The sequence below is a fragment of the Saimiri boliviensis genome, chromosome 1 (genome assembly GCF_048565385.1).
Source record: "Saimiri boliviensis isolate mSaiBol1 chromosome 1, mSaiBol1.pri, whole genome shotgun sequence".
Classification (NCBI taxonomy): Eukaryota; Metazoa; Chordata; class Mammalia; order Primates; family Cebidae; genus Saimiri; species Saimiri boliviensis.
In genome coordinates this window covers 101,569,733-101,593,236 of record NC_133449.1, presented here as the reverse complement: position 1 = coordinate 101,593,236, position 23,504 = coordinate 101,569,733, and the positions used below count along the sequence as shown (strand labels likewise).

Below are 23,504 nucleotides of genomic sequence, written 5' to 3'. Positions count from 1 at the left end.
TCAAAGAAGCCAGGCACAAAAGAATGCGTTGTATGGTTCCATTCACATGGAAGGTCCAGGGTGCGTAAGCCCACAGGGTCAGGAAAGAGATTGGCCGTTGCCAGAGCCTGAGGGAGAGGCTACAGGGAGGGGGACGAACCGTTCTTGAGTGCAGGGTTCTTTTTGGGAGGTGAAGATGTTCCAGAAATAGACACTGACAAAGACTGCACAATTTGTTGAATGCACAAAAAACCACTGCATCGTACACTTTGAGAGGGCGAATATTATAGTATGTGGACATACCTCCATAAAAAGAAAACTGGGCCAGGCGTGGTGGCTCACACCTGTAATCCCAGCACTTTGGGAGGCCAAAGTGGGTGCATCACCTGACGTAAGTAGTTCGAGACCAGCCTTACCGACATGGTGAAACCCTGTCTTTACTAACAATACAAAAAAGTAGCTAGGTATAGTGGCACATGCCTTTAATCCCAGTTACTCAGGAGACGGAGACAGGAGAATTGTTTGAATCTGGGAGGTGGAGGTTGCAGTGAGCCAAGATTCCACCACTGCACTCCAGCCTGGGCAGCAGAGTAACACTCAAAAGAAAAGAAAAAAAGGAAAGAAAATTGGGCCAGGTACAGTAGCTCATACCTTAATCCCAGAACTTTGGGAGGCTGAGGCGGGAGGATTGCTTCAGCCCAGGAGTTTGAGACCAGCCTGGGCAGCATAGCCAGACCCCTGTCTCTACAAAGAAGTAATACTAAGAAATAACAAAATAAAACGACAGGTGGGCACACCTGTAGTCCCAGCTGCCCAGGAGGTAGAGCCACAGAGCAAGGCCCTGTCTCAAAAAAGAATAGATGAGAAAGCAGAGAGGGGAAAAAAGGAAAAAAAAGAAAAGGATAGGGAAGGAAAGAAAAAGGAAAAGGAAAACTGACAGGGCACTGGAACATTCCTTGTGACTGTGAGGAACGAACCCCCACACCGCTTCCCCGGGCTTGGGACATGGGTTTTCACAGCGTCCTCCAAGGCCCTCCCCACCCACGTCCTAGGGGAGCTGCTGCTCAGCATGCGCCTCTCACGACCACCTGCCCTCACATCTGCAGCGAGCACGTGCCCGGCCAATCGGACATTCCATCCCTCACAGGCGGGGATGGCGCAGGGGGCTTCAGCAGAGCCAACCGAAGCCTTTCGAAGCCCTGGAGAAACGGGTCTCTCCCCAGCTCCAGGATTGGGAACCTTAAGGACTATGTGAGCACAGACACAATGGCCTTTCCTGAGACACATAGATCACCTGCTGGAACATGAAATTCCACCCAAGAAGGAAATCAGAACCAAGACAGGGAGAGAGGGAGCTAGGAGAAAGGAGGGAAGGACGGTGAGATGGGGACAAGGGGACGGCAGGGCCTTCAAAACCCAGGGGAGGGCCAGGTGTAGTGGCTCACGCCTGTGATCCCAGCTACTCAGGAGGCTGAGGCAGGAGAATCTCTTGAGCCCAGGAGGCTGAGGTTGCAGTGAGCTGAGATTGCACCACTGCACTCCATCCTGGGTGACAGAGCAAGACTCCATCTCAAAAACAAACAAAAAAAAACACATCAAAACCCAAGGGGCAGCCTCGAGCTTGAAGGGGCAGGGACGGTCCTCCTGAGAGCCTTGAGAGGAAGTGCAGCCCTGATGATGCTCAATGAGGGAGTGCGTTTCTGCTGCTGTGAGCCCTTTGTGGTGGTTTGCAGCGGCAGGAGACTCACACGAGGAAGATGAGGCGTGTGGTCCAGAGGAGCAGTGGTCCCGTGTGGCTAGAGTTCATGGTGGGAAGACAGCACGTGGACAGGATTCTCCCATCTGCCTTCAAGAGCCACCCGCCAGGCCCTGCCTCAGTCAGTGGCTATCATGGCAATGCTGAGTAACAGTTCTCTCCAAGAAATGAAGAAACCCCACTGAGGGGCTTAAAATAATCAGTTATAGCTGGGCGCGGTGGCTCATGCTTGTACTCCCAGCACTTTGGGAGGCCAAAAGGGGTGAATCACAAGGTCAAGAAATGGAGACTGGCCGGGCGCAGTGGCTCACGCCTGTAATCCCAGCACTTTGGGAGGCCGAGGCAGACAGATCACCTGAGGTCAGGAGTTTAAGACCAGCCTGACCAATATGAAGAAACCTTTCCCTCTCTACTAAAAATACAAAATTAGCTGGCTGTCGTGGTGCATGCCTGTAATCTCAGCTACTTGGGAGGCTGAGGCAGGAGAATTTCTTGAACCTGGGAGGCGGAGGTTGCAGTGAGCCGAGATTGCACCACTGCACTCCAGCCTGGGCAACAAAAGTGAAACTCCGCCTCAAAAAACAAACAAACAAACAAAAAAACTCGAAAAAGTCTCCCTCTATTAAGGCTGCATTTCCTAGATGGCCCATCAGAGTGTCCCAGGCAACTTTTCTGTAAATCACCCACCCTCCCCGGGCCCACCTATAGGGTTTGCTTCTGTGCCTCCCTCTACCCTCAGCTCCAGGAACGGCCAGCGGAGATCCCTAACTCATGGAGAGCCCTGCAGCCAGGAAGCCACGGCAGTGAGCGGAGCGGGGACAGACGGGGGCCCGGGCACAGTTCAGACCCGGGCTTGGCTTGGGGCAGGCACACAGCAGGTGCTGGAGACACCAAGGGATCTGGAAGTCCCTTTCTGAGCAGGCCTCACCCTGGGTTTTGCACATCCCCAGAGCAATGCAGTTCAGAGGACATTTCAAGGCTACGATCAATAGGGATTTCCGAACCCAGCCTGGGTGTGAAAGGTGCGAAAGAAGGAACAGGGCTGAAAGCAGGGGCCTGGGTGAGAGTTCCAGTCCCGTCCAGGCACTGACGTCGGCTTGGAGACCACGCACTGTGCTCCTCTGCAACCGGGGCCTAACCTCACCTCGCAGTTCACTTCCCGCTATGCCTGCAGGACAGTCCTGAGCTGCCAGAAGAGCCTGTCTGGCAAGAAGACTCTGGACACAGCCACCAATTAGCTGTGTCTGTAGTGGGTGCAGGGCAGGAGGAAAAGTGGTAGAGATGCCAGGACTTGTCACCTCTGATCTACATGCCCAGTCAAGGCCGCACTCACATGGAAAAATCACAGGGACATCAGCTGACAACCAGCACACAGGCCTGCCACCACGGTCCTGCTGACCGCCAGGGACATCCAAGGGCCTCAACTCACAAGAGTCGGTGCTGCCATCAGGCGGCCACCTCCATACGCTCTGCACCTGCCTGCCCTCCAGGATAGACCAGGGCTGACCCTGCCCAGGCCATCCTAGCCCAGATACATGCACCCTCCCCACACGCTACTTGGAAGGCTGAAGCGGGAGGATCACTTGAGCCCTGGAAGGTCAAGGTTGCAGTGAGTCACAGTGGAGCCACTGCACTCCGGCCTGGGCAACAGAGCAAGACCCCATCTCAGAAAAGAAAGAAGTTACGTTTATACTATATTGTAATCTATTAAGTGGGCTGTAGCATTATATCTTTGAAAATTACGAGTCTTAATTTTAAAATACTTTACTGCTGAAAAACGCTAACAATCATCTGAGCCCTCAGTGGAGAGTCTTGGCGTCATGTTAATGGCTGTTGGATGACCAGGGTGGTCAGTGCTGAAGGCTGAGGTGGCAACTTCTTAAAATAAGACAACAATGGTGGCTGCATCCATTGACTCTTCCTTTCACAAAAGATTTCTCTGTGCTGTAAGATGCTATTTGATAGCATGTGACTCATGGTAGAGCTTCATTCAAAACTGGAGTAAATCTCCAAACCCTGTTGCTGCTTTTATTGACCAAGCTGAAGAAACAGACTAAACCTTTGTTGTCGTTTCAACACTGTCTACAGCGTCTTCGCCAGCGTTCACCCCTAAGCAGCAACTCTATGGTCTTCAAAGTGTGATCATGAGCTTGCATCAGCACAGTCCCATCTTCAGGTTCTGCTTCTAATTCCAGTTCTTTTGCCATTTCCACCATGTCTGCAGTTCCTTCCTCCACCAAAGTCTTTTATTTTGTTTCATTTTTTTGAGACAGAGCCTCGCTCTGCCACCAGGCTGGAGTGCAGTGGCGCGATCTCAGCTCACTGCAACCTCCACCTCCTGGGTTCAAGCAATTCTCCTGCTTCAGCTTCCCGAGTAGTTGGGACTACAGGCGCCTGGCACCACGCCCAGCTTTTTTTTTTTTTTTTTTTTTAATTTTAATAGAGATGGGGTTTCACCATGTTGGCCAGGATGGTCTTGATTTCCTGACCTCATGATCTGCCTGCCTCAGCCTCCCAAACTGCTGGGATGACAAGGGTGAGCCGCTGCACCCGGCCTGAAGTCTTGAGCCCCTAAAGTCATCCATGAGGATTGGAACCAACTTCTAAACTCTTGTTAATGTGGTTACTTTGATTTCCACTCTTCAATCACAAATGCTCTTAACAAGATCTCAAATGGTGAATCCTTTCCAGAAGGGGTTTCAATAGACTCTGCCCAGATGCATCAGAGAAATCACCATCTACAGTAGCTATAGCCTTACAAAATGTATTTCTTAAATAACAAGACCTGGAAGTCAAAATCAGTCCTGGATCCAGAGCTGAAGACTGGATGTTATGTTAGCAAGCATGAAAACAACATGCATCTCCTGGGACATTTCCATGGGAGCTCTTCCGTGAGTAATCATATATTAAAAGGAATCTTTTTCTTTTTTCTTTTTTTTTTTTTTTTGAGACGGAGTTTCGCTTGTTACCCAGGCTGGAGTGCAATGGCGCGATCTCGGCTCACCGCAACCTCCGCCTCCCGGGTTCAGGCAATTCTCCTGCCTCAACCTCCTGAGTAGCTGGGATTACAGGCACGCGCCACCATGCCCAGCTGATTTTTTTGGATTTTTTTTAGTAGAGATGGGGTTTCACCGTGTTGACCAGGATGGTATCGATCTCTTGACCTTGTGATCCACCCGCCTCGGCCTCCCAAAGTGCTGGGATTACAGGCGTGAGCCACCGCGCCCGGCCAAAAGGAATCTTTTTCTTAGCAGTAGGTCACAACAGTGGGCTTAAAACTATTCCAGAAACCATGCTGTGGGGCCGGGTGCAGTGGCTCACGCCTGTAATCCCAGCACTTTGGGAGGCCGAGGCAGGAGGATCACGAGGTCAAGAGATCGAGACCATCCTGGTCAACATGGTGAAACCCCGTCTCTACTAAAAATACAAAAAATTAGCTGGGCATGGTGGGGCATGCCTGTAATCCCAGCTACTCAGGAGGCTGAAGCAGGAGAATTGCCTGAACTTGGGAGGCAGAGGTTGCGGTGAGCCGAGATCGCGCCATTGCACTCCAGCCTGGGTAACAAGAGCGAAACTCCGTCTCAAAAAAAAAAAAAAAAAAAAAAAAAAAAAAAAAAAAACAATGCTGTAAGCAGATGTGTGGCCATCCAGGCTTTATTGTTCCATTTCTAAAGCACAGACAGAGAAGATTTTACACAATTCTTACGGGACCTTGGAATTTTGGGATGGTCAATGAACACGGGCTTCAGGTTGAAGTCTCCAGCTGTGGTAGCCCCTAACAAGAGAGCCAGCCTGTCCTTCAAAGCCAGGCATTAGCTTCTTTCTGGCTATGAAAGTCCTAGATGGCATCTTTTTCCAACAGAAGGCTATTCCATCGACAGTGAAAATCTGTTTGGTGTAGCCACCGTCATCAAAAATCTCAGCCAGATCTTCCGGGTGACTCGCTGCAGCTTCTCCATCAGCCCTTGCTGCCTCACCTTTTACTTTGATGCTCTGGAAGCACCTTCATTCCTTCAACCTCATGAATCAACCTCTGCTAGCTTCCAACTTTTCTTCTGCAGCATCCTCACCTCTCTGAGCCTGCACAGCATGAAAGAGAGTCAGAGCCTTGCTCTGGATTAAGCTTTGGCTTAAGGGAATGTTGTGGTTAGTTTCATCTTCTATTCAGACCCTAAAACTTTCTCCGTATCAGCAATAAGACTGTTTCACTTTCTCATCATTCATGTATTCACTGGAGTAGCACTTTTAGTTTTCTTTGTAAACTTTTCCTTTACATTCCATACTAGGCTGCCTGGTGTATGAGGCCGAGCTTTCAGCCTGTCCCGGCTTTTAACACACCTTCCTCTCTACGCTTAATTGCTCCAGGTTTCCATTTAAACTGAGAGATGTAAGACTCTTCCTTCACATCAACACTTAGAAACCATTGTAGCATTATTAATTGGCCTACTTTGAATACTGTCATGTCTCAGGGGCTAGGGAGACGGGAAGAGAGAGAGAGAGGGATGGAGGGGCGGCTGGTTGAAGGCTTCGTTGGAACACAGATTATTTAAGTTCACTGTCTCATATGGGTGCAACGTGTGGCATCCCCAAATAACCACAGTAGTAACCTCAAAGACCACTGATCACAGACCACCATGAACAGATACAACCATGAAAAAGCTAGAAATGTCGTGAGAATCAGCAAAATGGGACAGAGACACACGAAGTGAGCACATGCTGTTGTAAAAATGGCGCCAGTGGGCTTCTTCCACGTGCGGTACCACAAACCTCCCCTCTGTAAAAACGCAGCATCTGCAAAGCACAGGGAAGGGAAGCCCACAGAAATGAGGTGTGCCTGGCCCTCAGAATAATCCTTCCTCCTCCTCTCACCTTGGGCTTCGGCTTTGCAAAACCCCTTGGCATCTCTTCACAGCAACGTTTACATGAGATGCAGGCAGAGCGGGGGTCCCAGCAGAAATGATGGCAAACGATCAAACTCGGGCTGAGCTCTTGCAGGCTTTGCGAGGTTGCAGGGGGCATGGCTTTCACATGAGCTGCCCCCTCTCTCCCTCTCCTACAGCAGAGGCAGCCCATGGGTCACACTCTGAGATGCCTCCTGGGCCATGAACCATTGTCCTGGGGTTCTGAGCAGGTCCCACGGGCCACACGGTGAGGAAGGGGATGGGAAGGAGAAACAGGCTACAATCTGTCCCATCGCCCCCAGCTCGGCTTCTACTAGAACTGTGGGGCAGAGGGGATTGGCTGTTGAAAATGAAGCAATGGCCGGGCGCGATAGCTCACGCCTGTAATCCCAGCACTTTGGGAGGCCGAGGTGGGCAGATCACCTGAGGTTGGGAGTTTCAGACCAGCCTGACCAACATGGAGAAACCCCATCTCTGCTAAAAAATACACAAACAAATAACAAGGGTGCAGTGTCTCACGCCCGGAATGCCAGCACTTTGGGAGGCTGAGGCGGGCGGATCACAAGGTCAGAAGTACAAGACCAGCCTGGCCAACATGGTGAAACCCCATCTCTACCAAAAACACAAAAATTACCCAGGTGTGGTAGCACATGCCTGTAGTCGAAGCTACTCGGGAGGCTGAGGCAGGAGAATTGCTTGAACCCAGGAGGCGGAGGTTGCAGTGAGCCGAGATCACGCCACTGCACTCCAGCCTGTGCAACAGAGCAAAACTTCATCTCAAAAAACAAGAAAAGCCGGGCGCGGTGGCTCAAGCCTGTAATCCCAGCACTTTAGGAGGCCGAGGCGGGTGGATCACGAGGTCGAGAGATCGAGACCATCCTGGTCAACATGGTGAAACCCCGTCTCTACTAAAAGTGCAAAAAATTAGCTGGGCATGGTGGCGCGTGCCTGTAATCCCAGCTACTCAGGAGGCTGAGGCAGGAGAATTGCCTGAATCCAGGAGGCAGAGGTTGTGGTGAGCCGAGATCGCGCCATTGCACTCCAGCCTGGGTAACAAGGGCGAAACTCCATCTCAAAAAAAAAAAAAAAAAAAAAAAAAACAAGAAAAGAAAATGAAGCCAAGTCACTCCTCGGGACTTTCCTCTCTAGTATGGGCAACACATTTATATCCCGATTCCCAACCCAGGGCTACTAGTGAGCAGCAGATCACAAACAGCATTGAGTTTCATCTTCCAGAGTAACCCAGGCTTCAAGGACTGTGATGGATTCACTATGGCTGCCAAGCACAGTGAGGGTGTTGGGACAGGCAATTCTGTGCAAGGGTGCCCTGCATGTGCCCTCCTGGCAGGAGATGGGCCATAAAAATGCCCTAAGTGTTTGAAGGCAGGAGGGCCAACACCCTGTGGTCCACTGCTAGGTGACACAGCAGACTCACTAGTCAGAGTGCCCACTGGGGTGAGCAGGACCCCACAGGAGAATGGCACGGGGAGACTGCAACCCCTTCTCACCTGACCTCAGCTCCAGGGGGCCACCAGCTCCTGCCTGCCCCTCTCTGCAGCAGAGGGTCTCACCCCGACATAATCTCCTGGAACCACCTACCTCACCCCTCCCTCCTCTCCACTGCCACACTCTCGCTGGGCTGGACTTGGCCTCCCACCTGTACTGCGGTTGTGCGTGTGATGCCTCACCTCCCCGTGGGGCTGAGGTCTCCGGGTGCAGCACCCACACAGCCAGGGGCTCTGAGGCCAGCAGCATCTGAGTCCATCGGACCAGGTCAGAATGCAGGTCCTGAGGCCCCACCTAGACACGATGCGATAGTCTGAGGCATGAGGCCTGACCACCATCTTTACAAGCCCCCCAGACACCTGCAGAGCCTCGAAGGCTCCAAACCCTGGGCGCATCCCACACAATGATGTCGCATGGCCAAGGAGGGCATCGTGGCCCTCAGAACCCACAGTGACTCCAGGGCCTGGGGCTGAGGCCAGGCTCCCACCCTCTGGGGCCAATCCCCTCAGCAGCATGGGACCTCAGCCTGCCCCCTGCCAGGTGGGAACAACAGCACCACCTCTCAGATTCTGAGCTCCACGCCTGCTGCCCCATTTTCCAGGAAAACACTGTCCCATCTTCCTGCCTTCGGGGTAAGGGCCCGGCCCTCTGCGGAAGACACAGCAAACCGTTTCTCACTTCACACAGCCTGACAAGCCCTGCCGGCCGGGGCGGGCGAGGACAGCGCCAGCCACCCTGTAGCTCCCTGGAGTCCTCGGCTGTGACAGTAGCAGGAGCCCGCCCGGGGCCAGTGACTCCTCAGCCCACGTGGTGCAGCCACGCTCACGCTCCAGTGGAGGGTCGGCCCCGGGGCTGTGGGCGCATGAGCCAGCCATTCATCAGCTTCGCTCTCCAGGGCCACGGACTCTGTCCCCTCCTTTTTTGTTTTCTTTTTTTCCAAATTCTAATCCCATTGAGAAAACACAGCTCCAGGCCCTGCAGCCCGGAATGGAGACTCATCCTCCAACCTCTGATGGCCAGAAACACTGTGTCGCCTCCCGCCTCCAAGAGTCAAACCCGTCACAAACACACCTGCCTCCCCTGCCTGGCTCACAGCAGGGCTGGGGGACAAGGGCACCAGAGGCCCCAGAGGCCCAGCCCACACCGAGCCACCACAGGGAGCAGGGAGCCCCGCCCCCTCCAGTGGGGAACCCAGTACAGAGGGGAGGTGATTAGCTTGGGGCACTCGGCCATGACAACCCAGGCAGGACATGGGTCTGTGGGTGTCAGAGGTTAGAGTGAGAAGCCAGTTCCTAGCACCCATTTGAGGCCTGACGCCTCCTCTCTTAGACACTTTAAATACCAGTGACCTAGAAACCACCCAGGAGATGAGGGTAAGGAGGGGCCACACCGCCCTTCACCTGGGTGCACCTATGGCCACACATCCCGGCTCCATGGGTGTGCACAGATGTGTAGGCTGTGCAGGGCAGTGTGGAGGCCATGAGTGGCACACAGAGCCGTGCATGTAGATAGCAGGACACGTCAGGGGAGCCAGTTCCTTTCTCACAAAGGAGCTGCTCCAAGACCCTAGTCATGTCGGAAGCAGGAACCACCTCCCTGCCCACGGCACCTGCTCAGGCGAAGGGATGGAGTCAGCTCAGTGACTCCGCCAGTACAGAAGGTGAGCCCAACCCGCCAGGCAGCACGGGCTGCAGGGTCTCGAAGGCTGGGAACGGTGGGCTCTGCCAGTTCCACAGTGCACAGGCCTGCAGACCCGCCCCTTCCCTCTCACTCCCTCCACAAATCTGTCTGTTCTTCTGCCCATAAAGTAAAATGCCTCCTCAGGAGATGCAGGGGCACTGGCCATGCCAAGGCTGGGGACTCACTAGGAGGTTCACCTACCCTGCCCTGGCCCCGGCTCCTTTGCAGGGGTCTTGGGTCTCACCCTTCCGGCCCAGCTCCCGGGCTTTCACTCCAGCATGCTGCCTACTTGTACATAGGTCCCGCCTCCAAGTAGACCCCTCCCCCACCAAGGCTCCCACACACAGACCCCGTGGGCCCCCCAAAACCCCAGGCGGGTGTTCTGGATGCCCCAAAAAGGGAGCTGTTACACCCTAGGCTTCACAGGCCTTCAGAGATTTGAAGCCAAGGCCCAGAAAGGCTGACAACCTGCCTCGAGGCAGCTCCTTACCTATGCTGGCCCCAGCTCAGTCCATCTTCCTCGGTTCCTTAACGGGAAGATGCTTCTCTTAATGTCTAGGGTAATTTGTCTGAAAACGGCCTGACGTCTCGTGTCCCCCAAGTCCTATGGACATCCTCCCGGTGCCACGGCTATAAAATAGGCTCAGTCCCGCAGGGCACTTTCTGCCAAGTCCTCGAGCTGCCGAGAACTAATGAAGTGATGAAGTAATGAACCAATCTGCAGGTCACACGGGACCTGCCATGAGCTTCCTCAAATCCGTGATGCTGCTGCACCCAAGCCACCCCAAACTTCTTGTCCACCAGGGTCACAAATGCACAAAATAGAAAGAGTCGAAAAACAAAAGACAACAAATCAAGGAGGAAAGAAATTCACCAAAATGCGCCAAGAGAGTGCTCAGTTGTTTCATCAGCTCGATAGCGCAGCTTTCCCCCTTTTCAGTATTATTTATTTTCCTATGGAACAAGCATTACATTTACGATGGAAAAAATAACTACTGAATCTAATTTGTTCTTAAAATACCAGGTGAGTAGCCACACATGGGCTCCTGTTTATTTTCCTGCCTGAACACATCTTGGGGGGCAGACACCAGGCAAACAGAGCGCTTTGGACCTCGATGTCAGGTGGTATTCCACGTTTCTTTAGGCTTCTTGGAATCTATCTCGTTTCCCTCTAAAACCACAGAAGTTGCAAGCGGCATCTTCTGCCAACAAACCACAGCCACCGCTTTTGCTTTTCACTATAGATCAAAGGTCACTGAAATCAGAACCAACGTGGCTGAAGTTTAATTAGCGACAGATTGGGAAGGCCTGAGCCGTAGGGGAGCTGGGAGCTTTCCTGGAAGAATGCCATGTCTGCCCCGGGCTTCGAACACAGAAGCATCCAGAAAGATGCAGGGAAACGTCCCCGTGGAAGCCTCCTGCCTGGGCAGCCCAGGACTTCCCTCAAAGCTCCCAGATCCCTGCCCCAAGACTCTGGGGGCTACTCCAAAGGCCCACCTCTGGCCCAGGAAAGCAAACACAGGTGGGAAGCAAAGGCTCTGGGCTTCCTAAAATGCCTTCCCAGGTCTTGACAAAGCCCTTGAGTAACCTCAGCTACTTTAACATCCAAATGTACACCTGTGGGGCCCTTGGGTTTCTGCAGGGAAACTTCCCACACAGGCGGCTCCTGTTGGCCACAGCCTCGCTGGGACCAGCCCCAGGCTCACATGCTCACCAGACCCTAGGTACCTTCCTCCAGCCCTGAAGGCCCACCCTGTACCCACCCCTAAAGGCACCCACAAGCCACGTGGGTCCCACCCATAAGCTACCTCTGCACCCATTCCTCTCAGGGCCCAGAGGCCCCACTAGACCCCAAAACCAGTAAGTCATGCAGCCCACCCAGAACAGCAGCTGCCCCAAAGCACCAGGCACATGTGAGCCCCTCACCAGGCACCTGCAACTGGCCTTCCAGCTGCAGTCATCTTGCAGGAACCAGAAAGAACCCAGACAGCAGGCCTCTGTAACTTTACCTCCCACATGCCTGCAGTGCTGGCCCTGCCACCCCCACCTGGTGGCATCACCCCTCCTGGCCAGCACATCAGTGGTCTGATGCATTATACCAACAGAAAAGCCACCTTCTTTACCCACCAACGTTTTAAACATCAGCATACAGAACGGAGACACTACTCGGTTTCAAGGGAGTCTACAGGTCTCTGAACCCCCACAAACCAACCATTTCCCTGCACCAATCCTGCCCACAGTCCCCTCTGAGAACCTAGAGGGAACGCTAGGGTTCCATGGGACATAGTTTGAGAAAAACAGCAGCGTAGGCCTCAAACCGAACCCAGCCCAAGGCCTCGAGGGACAGCTGGACTGAACAGGCCAGGCTCACAGACACCTTCCGCGCACCGAGAAAAGCCCCCCGCCCCCTCACCCACCTACCTGGAAGCCGCGATCTCAGCCTTCTGCTTGGCGATGGTGGCGGCCCGTTCGGCGGCCTCCACAGCGCGGTCCACCTTCTCGCGGATCTTGCTGGCCCGAAGGGGGATGAGGTTCTTGCGCTTGCCGCTGACGAGGATGTTCTGCTTGTACTTGCCCTCCTCCTTGGTGCCGTCGGGGAAGGTCATGCAGCCGTAGCCGTGGCGCCGGTTGCTGGCCCACTCGCCCTCGTACTTGAGCCCGTCGGAGCGCTGGCTCACCCCGAACCCGGAGCGCTTGTCGTTCTTCCACTCGCCCACGTAGGTCTCGGTGGTGGTGGCGTCGATGTCGTCCTCGATGACCGCCAGCTCGGCCTCGGCCTCGCCCAGGCTGATGGTGGAGTGGATGTCGCTGGCCGTGGAGCTGACGGTGCTCATGCCCGCCTCGCTGCGGAAGGAGCTCTGCTTGCTGCGCTGGCTGGCCAGGCTGCTCTTGGACTCCGACTTGCGCAGCTTCAGGCCGCTCAGCAGCGAGCGCCGAAACAGCCCCTTCTTCTTGCTCTTGAGGATCTCGGAGTCACTGTGGGCCACGAGCACGAAGCCCCCGCGGGACACCGCCGGGCTGCCGGCCACCGCCGGAGAGGCGTCAGGATGCAGGGCTGTGCCATTGGTGTGCTCGCTGCGCAGGGAGTTGATGGACGTCCTCAGGGGCGAGCGGATGACCGCAGCCATGCCGTACGGGACACTCTGCCGCACGCCATAGCCCTGGCGCATGCCACCGACCCACTGGCCCTGGTAGGTCCCTGGGGAGACAATGAGTAAAGGGTGAGTGCCTAGTGACACAGGGTTGGGCACAGTCTGGCCACAGACAGGGTGGAAGCAGCCACAGGCCTGCCTGAGCTTTCTAATTGTTTTTTGAGACAGGTTCTTGCTGTGTTGCCCAGGCTGGAGGGCAGTGATGCCATCACGGCTCACTACAGCCAGAAACCCCTGGGCTCAAGCGATCCCCTTGCCTCAGCCTCCTGAGCAGCTGGGACTACAGGCGCGTTCCACTATGCTCTGCTAATTTTTAAATTATTTGTAGAGATGGGGTCTCATGTTTCCCAGGCTGGTTTCTAACTCTTGGGCTCAAGAGATCCTCCCGCCTCAGCCTCCCAAAGTGCTCGGATTACAGGCACAAGCCACACCACTACTAGCGTGCTTCCTATCTTGATGAAACCTGCTGCGGGGTATGTGGAGGCAGACACACCACAGTGCATTCTTACAACTTCTTTTTTGTGAGATGGAATTTTGCTCTTGTTGCTCAGGCTAGAGTGCAATGACACCATCTTGGCTCACTGCAACCTCTACCTCCTGAGCTCAAGAGATTCTCCTGCCTCGGCCTCCCGAGTAGCGGGGATTACGGGCATGCGCCACCACTCTCGGCTAATTTTTTGAATATTCAGTAGACACCGGGTTTCTCCATTTCGGTCAGGAAGGTTTTGAACTCCCAACCTCAGGTGATCCACCCACCTTAGCCTCCCAAAGTGCTGGGATTACAGGCGTGAGCCACCGCACCCGGCTAACCTTCTTACAACTTCTATCACCAGCGGCTATTTTTGAAGACACCTCCATCCTACTTCTCATGGTTAGATTTTGTTCTCTCTTGGAAACCACTGAGGGAGAAGGGAGACATTGGAGTCTGTGGTGCAGAGTCAGAACCACAGAACCCAGAGCGAACACGGAAGCTCCGAGGTGGGGACAAGGAGATGCACCCAGGGTCAGGGGGCCGACAAATGGCAGCTGCAGGGACACACGTGTGCTACATGCTCAGCACTGAGTGGGCTACTCTGGGAGGCAGTGAGCTCCCCATTGCTGGAGTTATCCAAGAAGAGTGTGGAAGACCACACAGTGGGCACACCATGGAAGAGAGGGCATAGGGAAGGGGCAGTGGCCCATGACCTTCAGGCATAAAATTAGCAGACCCGATATCCCCAAAACAAGGGACAGCAAGGACTGGAGCAGCTGCCTGTGTACCTGGGTTCTCAGCAGCACTGTTCCCAAGGCTGGAAAGGTAACAGCAAACCCCAAGTCCACCACCAGGTAAATGCACAGACTCCATGCGGTCCATCCATACAACGGAACACCAGTCAGTTTTGACAAGGTAGGACATTCTCACACAGGCTGCAACGTGGACAAACCTGAAGACATTACGTGGAGTGAACTGAGCCAGGCACAAAAGAGGCCACATATTGGAAGCTTCCAGGTACACAGGGTCCTTAGTCACACTCAGAGATGCAGAAAGTAGCACAGTGGGTACAAGGGCTAGGGTGGGGCGTGTGGAGTCCGTGCTGAACAGGGACAGTGGGATGGCGGGAAACACTTGGAGGTAAATAGTGACAACAGCTACCTAACACCGTGAAAGTCATTAATGCCACTGAATTGTATACTTAAAAGTGGGTAACGTGGCACATTTTGTATTTCTCTTACCACAACAAAATAAGAAACCTGGTCCGCAGACCTGGGCCCCTGTCTTGCTCTGTGAGCTGTGACTTCAGGCAAGTGTCTGGGCCCTGCTGGCCCTCATTTTCCTCACCTGTAGAATGGAACCAAGGCTCCTCATGCCACAGGTCATCGTGAGGACCACCCCAGTCTCAGCACGGGGCCCATCGCAGCAAACCTCAAGTGTCATTAGTCATTCCAGCGTCTTGTTGCAGCCAGGCAATGACAGAGTGGATGTGCCACCCTGGTAAGGGCTTTTGCAGGGAGAACAGCGGGTCCATCCCAGCACACTTCCAACTCACAGTAGCACAGGCTGCACACCAGAGGTCTAGAGGCCAAGACTTACGGATATGTAAGTTTCATTTGCCGCACCGGCGTTTTCATAAAAAATTGGAATTATTAGGCTGAGTGTGGTGGCTCACGCCTGTAATCCAAGCACTTTGGAGGCCAATGCGGGTGGATCACCTGAGGTCGGGAGTTCAAGACCAGCCTGACCAACATGGTGAAACCCTGTTTTTAAAAAATAAATAAATTGGAATTACCTGGCAACATCTCAAAACCAAGAGATTTCACATCAAAGTTCACATCTCTGTTGTCTCGTGAAAAATGAGGACCTGGCCACCCCAATCTCTCTTTTCAGAGGATAAAATGGATGGGAGCTGGCAGCAGCTGCTTCTGTTCTGCCAGTTGCTTTTTTTTTTTTTTTAGTATTACTATATCAGTGTTGACTTTTAATATCATTAGTCAATTACCAGTTTTAGGATCAGGCATTGCGTTTTCAGGGAAGGCTTTTCTTTTTTTTTTTACTTTTTTTTTAAATTGCATTTTCGGTTTTGGGGTACATGTGAAGAACATGCAAGATTGTTGCACAGGTACACACATGGCAGTGTGGTTTGCTGCCTTCCTTCTCCTCACCTGTATCTGTCAACAGAGAGGCTGCAACAGGTGGCTGGCGCCGCCATCTCTCAGAGCAAAGCAGCCATCCCCTCCCTGCTGCCCCTCCCCTCTCTGCTGCCCCTCCCCCTCCCCCTCCCCGGCGAGGCCCCCTCCACTCACACCCTCCACACCAGAGGGCAGGATCCAAACTAAGTGTGGAATACAAAGCTGTGCAGCCCTAAGTGACCTGTCCATCCCAGGAGTATCCCCACACCCTGACAGCTTCACCCACCACCGCCAAGGGGTCCTGACCCTCCCCAGCCTTTTCTACCCAAGGCTCTGTACACACTCTCCTCTCAAACTCCCACCTCTCCAATCAAATCCCACGGGCTCCACGCCAGCCCCACTCCTCCTCCACAGCACCTCCAAGCACCCCAGTCCCCAGGCCCACAGCCCCCACGCCCAGCACCCACGGCATTTGGACCAGCAGGAGAACACTGTGGCCTGACTCAGGACAGCAGCCAGGGTGTTAGATGTTCCAGAACGCACCATCCAGCTCAACCACATCACGAGCCCCAGAGGGAGCTGCAACACAGGCCCCTCACACCCCATGCGGCACATGGCCCAGTTGGGGCAGAGGACGGGTATGCAAAGACCACGCATCAGGCTGTAGCCCTGACCAGAGGCCCTGAGGCCACCTCACTCCAAAAGATGGTGGCACCTGCCACGAGCTAAAGCCTCTGTTTAAAAAGTGATGGGCAGCTTACACCTGTAATCCTAGCACTTTGGGAGGCCGAGATGGGCGGATCATGAGGTCAGGAAATCAAGACCATCAGCATGGTGAAACCCGTCTCTACTAAAATACAAAACATTAGCCCAGTGTGGTTGCGCATGCCTGTAGACTCCCAGCTTATTGGGAGTCTGAAGCAGGGGAATCTCTTGAACCTGGGAGGTAGAGGTTGCAGCTAGCCAAGATCGTGCCACTGCACTCCACTGCAAAATAAAAAAGTTATCAGCTAGCAGCCTGAGGGCAGCTTCTCCAGGAGCAGAGCCTGTGCTGGGAAGACTGTGAACTGGATAGATTTGGGGCAGGAAAAGTGGGGGTGCCAGGGGAAGGACATGGCAGCCGGGACAGGGCCAAGTGAGGTGGTGGTCTCAGCGGGAGGCCAGCTTCAGCCTTGTCCCACATTGAGGCAAGGGGTCTGGACGTCAGCACTCCCACACTGGTCGGTCATTCTATACCCAAAGCTGCTTGGGGAGGCAGCTAACCTAGGAGTGATTCGCTGCCATCCACGCCGGAACAAACCTCCGACTCTGGTGATGGAGCTCCTGCCCTCGCATCTGCTAGCACGTGGCACCTTCTCCTGCAGAAGGCCGAGGGCTGCGAGAGCAGGGATGTGTGTGAACCTGACCCAAGGACCCCACAGCACCGCTACACATCCTACCAGATGTCAGCCTCAGCCTCTTCCCCAAAGGTCCCAGCACTGGAGGCAGCTGTGATGGGTGTGGAGAAGAGGCAGAAGGGGCAGCTGACCAGCTGACCAGCTGACCAGCTGACTCAAAACTACCTGGCACTCCAGTGTGGACCATATGCAGGGAAACCTTGTGGCTTGCTCCACACCCAGATGCTCTTCCAAGATGGAGTTTGTGAAGAGGAAACGGGAACCAGACTTGGTGGGTCTCGGGGGGTGGCCCTTAACAAAGGCCAGATCCACCTGGACAGTGGCCTTCCCATGGCCAGTCCAAGCTGGGCACAGGCTGCCATTGCAGGGCCCTTCCCTTCACCCCAAGACTGCAGCCCTTTTCGTGAGGGCTGTGGACAGGGTTGTCAGAAGACACAGCATGCCTGGGACATCCGAGTCTCAGATTAACACAACATTGTTCTTTAGAGGACACACTGCATGGGACCTAATTATATTTAAAAAACGTTGGTTGGCTGGGTAGGGTGGCTCACGCATGCAACCCTACCACTTTGGGAGGCCGAGTTCAGTGGATCACTTGAGGTCAGGAGTTTGAAACTAGCCTGGCCAACATAATGAAACCCTATTCCTACTAAAAATACAAAAAAAAAAAAAAAAAAATAGCCAGGCACGGTGGTGGGTGCCTATAATCCCAGCTACTGGGGAGGTGAGGCAGGAGGATCACTTGAACTTGGGAGGTGAAGACTGCACTGAGCCAAGATCATGGGTGACAGAGCGAGACTCCGTCTCTACACAAATAAATAAAAATAGAAAGCATTTGTGGATTTTGCGGCATTCAAATGTAGCTGGACAGCCTGTATTTGTAAAGTTTGGCCGCCCCTCAGCTGGAAGTCCAGGATGGTGGGCTGCCCCTGCAAAGTGAAGGATCATCCTGGAAAGAGGAAAGGCTCACATACTCCCAGACATCCCTCCTCCGTCAAGGCATGTTCCAGCTTACAGACACAGTTGGGAACAACAGCTGAAAAGTGAAGACATCATGGAAAAAATGACGTGATCCCCCGCCATGCAGTGGAATATCACTCAGCTTTAAAAAGGAAGGAAAGCCGGACACCCTCTGCTCCTTGGATGAGCCTTGAGGCCATCGTGCAGCGTACAGTAAGCCAGGCATGAAGGGCAAATCCTGTGGGGTTTCACTTTCCTGGGGTCCCTAGAGTCGTCAGATTCCTAGACACAGTAGAATGGAGGGTGCCAGGGGCCGGGAGGGAGAACGCGCAGCGAGCATTTAGTGGGAGTGAGTTTCAGTTTGGGAAGATGATGGAGGAAGTTCTGGTGAAGATGACTGGGATGGGACATTTTAGGTGACGTGTATCTCTCCCTCAGCTTTTAAGGTGGAGCTGCCTCGTTTGCTCACCAGGAGCTTCACGCAGGGTCTGGTGGGACCATGAAGTGTGAAAGGCTCCAAGGTCAGGAAGGAGACAGGAGGCCTTAGACAGACTCCAGTTCAAATCCCAACTCAACACCTTCTGAATCTACAACCTTGGGAATGTCTGCATTCACCTCTCTATGACTCAGTCTCCTCTTCTGTAACGGGGAAGGGCAGTTGTGCAGATGACAGGGCAACTGCCTTCAGGTGCTGGAAAGTCGCTAATGCTCAGTCGATGGCAACTATTACAATCATGATAAAACCCCTGCACCTCTCTTCCCAGGTGAGGCAGCTAAGGCTGGAGAGGGCCGTGGCCGCCCCAAAAACACACAGCCAGGAAGCAGAAGGAGCAGGGCTAGAACCCAGGGCTGTCACCTGAAGCAGAGCCTGGATCCAGGTTCACCTGTCCTCCCACATGCCAAGGCTACCTTCCATCCTGGGCTCACTGCAGAGGCACCAGGCTGGGGACCATACTTTGCATCCTGTGAGATTTGTTAAGCGGACCCCTGCTTCTTCCCTTGGATACAGGGGGGACGCCAGGCTGGGGTCAGGAAGGGGGACTGGGGCACCTTATCTGTGTCCTGTCCCCAAACCCACACCACCCCATGGCTGGATGTTATCACTCTCATTCTATAGGAGTGGAAGCAGGGAAGCCGCTCTACAGACATGGAGACCAGAGGCCAACACTGGCTCATTCTCGGCAGGTGAGCAGAGCAGGGACCCCAGGTCCCGCACGCTCCTCACTCTCCTCACTTCCCAAGCTCTGTCTTGAACCAAGGCCACCCACCTCAGCCCCAACCTGTCCCCTCCTACATAGCCCTTGTCCTAGGAGGGGAGCGGGACCCTCATGTTCACCATCCCACCACAATTCTTGAGCCCACCCCTCCTGGCATTGTGTGCAGTCCTGGTGTATGGACCATGGTGGTCACTCCTGTGTCTTCCCAGTAGCCTCTGGGAGAGCAGGGTCCCGGCCATGAACATCACCCCCGCCCTGTGCCCTGTGGTCCAGGCACTTAGGTATCCAGTGAACATGTCTGTTCACCAGCAAAGGACTGGAGCAAACACAAAACACAGCTGAGGCAAGAGTATCACTTGAGCCCAGGAGTTCAAAGCCAGCCCGGACAACATAGTGAGACCCCATCTCTTTAAAAATTTTAAAAAGAGGCCAGGTGTGGTAGCTCATGTCTGTAATCTCACACTTTGGGAGGTCGGACAGGTAGATCACCTTAGGTCAGGAGTTGGAGACCAGCATGCCCAACATGGTGAAACCCCATCTCTACTAAAAATACAAAAATTAGCAAGGCATGGTTGTGCATGCCTGTAATCTTAGTACTTTGGGAGCCAGTTGGGTAGATCACCTGAGGTCAAGAGTTCAAGACCAGCCTGGCCAACATCGTGAAACCTCATCTCTACTAAAAATACAAAAACTAGCAGGATGTGGTGGCAGGCAACTGTAGTCCCAGCTACTACAGAGCCTGAAGATCTGCTACTGGGGACCCTGGGTTTCCATGAACCCAGGAGGCAAAGGCTACAGTGAGCTGAGATTGTGTCACTGCACTCCACTCTGGGCAATGAGAGTAAAACTGCATCTCAAAAAAAAAAAAATTTATATATATATAAAGAAAAATACAAAGCAGCACTGCTCTGACAACATGGACCGCCCTGGGCCCCCCGGTGTGCTGGTCACACCCCCCAATGGAGCTCAGCGTGGGAACACCACCCAGGAGGCGGGCATCTAGAGTCCTTAAGCAAGAAGCCGACCCCGGGTGTGCAAGGAATCTGCCTTCCCTCAACATTTGCCCAGTGTACCCCGAAGTGCAGTGGCCTTCAAGCACAGACGGCCGGTGGTGGCTGTTATCCCAGGGTTGTCCCTGAGGAAGCCCCAGCTCTGAAAAGGAGAGCAGAAGGGCCTGGGAGTCACTGGAGACTCACCCAACTTTGTCCGTAATGACCTCAGACTCCACACTGGTGCAGCACATGACTGGGCCCCCTCTTCCCTGGGGGTCAAAGACGTGCACACAGGACACACCCCAGGCCCAATGCGGGCGCAAGGTGAGCAGGAGAGACCTAGTACCACCAGCCTGTGTTTAAAACACACACACCCTCACTCACTCTTCTGTATCATCAACAGGCAAATCTAGAAATGGAAAGAGATGGTGGCCGGAGGAGTACCAGCAGTGGCTGCCCGTGGGGCCGGGGTTTTGGGGTGAGGAAAATGGCTTACAACTTGATAGAGGAGATGATCGCACTACACTGTGAATGCGTCAAATGCCACTGAACTGTACACGGTAAGATGGTTAATTCTGCCAGGCGTGGTAGTTCACATCTGTAATCTCAGCACTCTGGGAGGCCAAGGCCGGCAGATCATCTGAGGTCACAAGTTCAAGACCAGCCTGGCCAACATGGAGAAACCCCATCTCTACTACAAATACAAAAAAAAATTAATCTAGCGTGGTGGTGCATGCCTGTAATCCCAGCAACTCAGGAGGCTGAGGCAGGAGAATCACTTGAACCCGGGAGGCGGAGGTTGCTGTGAGCCAAGATTGTGCCATTGCACTCCAGCATGAGCAACTAGAGCAAAACTCCATCTCAAAAAAATAAACTAAAAATGGTTAATTTTACACTGTGCAAGTAAAAGAATACAGTGAGGGTAGCAGAGCAGGAGGGAGAAGCCCAGCAAAATAAAAATACAGATGTAAGACTTCCAACTCCTACCACAAAGGAATGCTGGTCAGGTCCTAGGAGCTTTGAAAACAGTCAGGGACCCAGGATCTAGGAGCAAACTCCCGTGGCCGACAGGGCCTTGTGGAGGCCTGATCCCCACCATGCTGCCCTCCGGCCACCAGTACAAGAAGCGTGTGCACCGCAACCAGGCAGCCATGTGCAGGTCCCACTGTGCTGCCTACACTACGCCCGGGGGAGGTCAGTCACATCTCAGACCTCGGTCAGCTTCCCCACCTGTAAGATGGGGTGACAATCACACCCACCTCTAGGTTTAAGCTGATGCTGAGGGAGCTCTGGCTACACCTCCCAGCCCACAGTAACGAGGGCTACGGAGCCTATCTTGCCCTGTGTTTGCCACTGCACGGTGTTGGGTTTTTGCCTCTGGTGGGAACACAGCTATGATTTTATAACTGCTATCGATAAGAGAAGGGGTTTGGCTACAGGAACGCACATGCCCTTCAGCTCTGTCATGACTGCTTGCGTAGCCTGGCCCCATCACCCCACAGCAGTGGGCACCAGAGCTGCTTGGCCCAGGAGACAGGCAGTGAGGGACAGGGCTTCCCCCAGATGGAGGACAGGCTGGGCCTCCACACTCACGACAGTTGTTCCCCTTCCTCCCTCGGTGGCTCAATAAAGTGACAGCCACTGTGAATGAGCCACTGGGTGCACTCACAATCAGCTCAGCCACCCCTAGCCCTTCGCATTTATGCTTATTAAGTAAATAAAAAGTCTGGGCTCAGTTCCTTGGCTGTGCCAGCAACACCCTCATGCTTGGCGGCCAGCTGTGGCTGAGGGCAACTGAGCTGGATGGCGCACATGCAAAATGCCCCCACCCACCGCAGGGCAGGCGGTGGAGCCTCTCCGAAGGTCAAGACCCAAAGTTGTGGGGGTCAAATCCAAGGTACCGATTCCCAAAGCCTGTTCCATCGAACCCAACTAGTCACTTGCAGAACGGGTGGCTTGTATGCAAAAAGTCAGGACCCAGTGCTGGGGAGACAAAGCTACCCATCCCTGCGGCCACTGCAAGGGTCTGTCTCAGTCAGCATGGCCCCCAGAGCTGAATCATGTCCTGTCTGCTCCAGTCACCCCAGCCCTGGGGCCCTGGAAGGCACCCCAGAGGCAAGTGGATTGGTGGGGGTGCCCTGGTTCCTTCCAGACCCTCTCAGGAGGGCATGGCTGCAGGGGGTGTCGGTGCTGCCTCAGCACACAGGTGCCCCCAGCTCTGCTGTGGCCATCTCACCCACCGATGGCCCAAACACCATGAGACGCAGTCGGGAGGTGTGGACAGATCTCAGGTGAGGAATAAGCCCCCTAAACCTTGCCCGACTAGAACCACCACAGACTCACAGAGGAGAGCAGACAAGATGAGCCCGCCAGCAGGTGTCACTCGAGCCGTGCCTGCGTCCCCCACAGGGCCATGGCCCTCCCTTCCTGCTCTGCCAGGCTGGCTCGGCCAAGGAAGCTGCATTCCTAGTGCTCAGGGAACACTGTTCAGAGATCTGCTGGGATGGTCACTCGGTGCCTGGCCTATATGGTCAGCGGCATCATCTGCGTCTGGAAACCAGAGCCCCAGGACAGCGCACCCCTGAGCTGGCTAAGCCCAGGCCCCTGGCCTTGCGGGTACGTGTGGCCGACGGGCTCTACTGTTGCTTGTCTCTCACCAGGGTCCACACATCTCACACACGTGTTTTTTTTTTCCTCCTGAGCCCGGCACGTCAGCTGACATTCTTTCCAAAACATTAGTTTCAGAGCCTGGGGTCCCAGCTGGGAGAGCGCAGCCCCCACTGTGTGCTCCACCTCCTCAGGGTCATGAAGGTGCAGGGGCCACCCAGGTCAACACCCCCAAAGAGCATCTGAGAGGCCCCAGGGTTGGGCAAGGCCAGCCCTTTGCTGGGAGGAGCAAGGAGCCCACTGCAGACCGGAGCTCGAGGCCACACCCCACCTGGGAGAGACTCACTCGTGCATGGACCGAACCATGAGGACCGGCAGCCAAAATTCCCCACCAAGGGTAACACAACCATCCCAGGGTCCAGTGAGGGGGAAGAGGGGAAACATTTCCAGAGCTCCGTGCAGGCAGAGGTCAGCTTTCATGCACACGCTACCCTGGGACCTCAGAGCTCCACTTAACAGAGAAGGAAACTGAGGCTGAGACAGGTAAAATCACTCCCCAGTGTCACCTAGCTAGCGTCAGACTGCAACCTATGCGGAGCTGATTCCAAGGCCCACACAGAGGGTCTCTCAGCCTGCCAATTCGGGGCTGAGGCCCAACCCCAAAGCCCATTCTCTCCCATCCTGGCAGGTCACAGCCTCTGTTGTGGACTGGACCACTGACTCACGCTGGCTGGCCTCATCTGCCTCCTA

General features: G+C 54.2%; 1 protein-coding gene across 1 annotated transcript in view; it reads right to left on the bottom strand.

Moving 5' to 3' along the window:
- Positions 1–23,504, bottom strand: part of JPH3 (junctophilin 3) — a 102,989-nt gene that overhangs the window by 47,913 nt on the left and 31,572 nt on the right. The window contains exon 2 of the mRNA XM_003922829.3: positions 12,244–13,021. Coding sequence (XP_003922878.1) covers positions 12,244–13,021 — 778 coding nt within the window. The remainder of the gene's footprint in view (positions 1–12,243; positions 13,022–23,504) is intronic.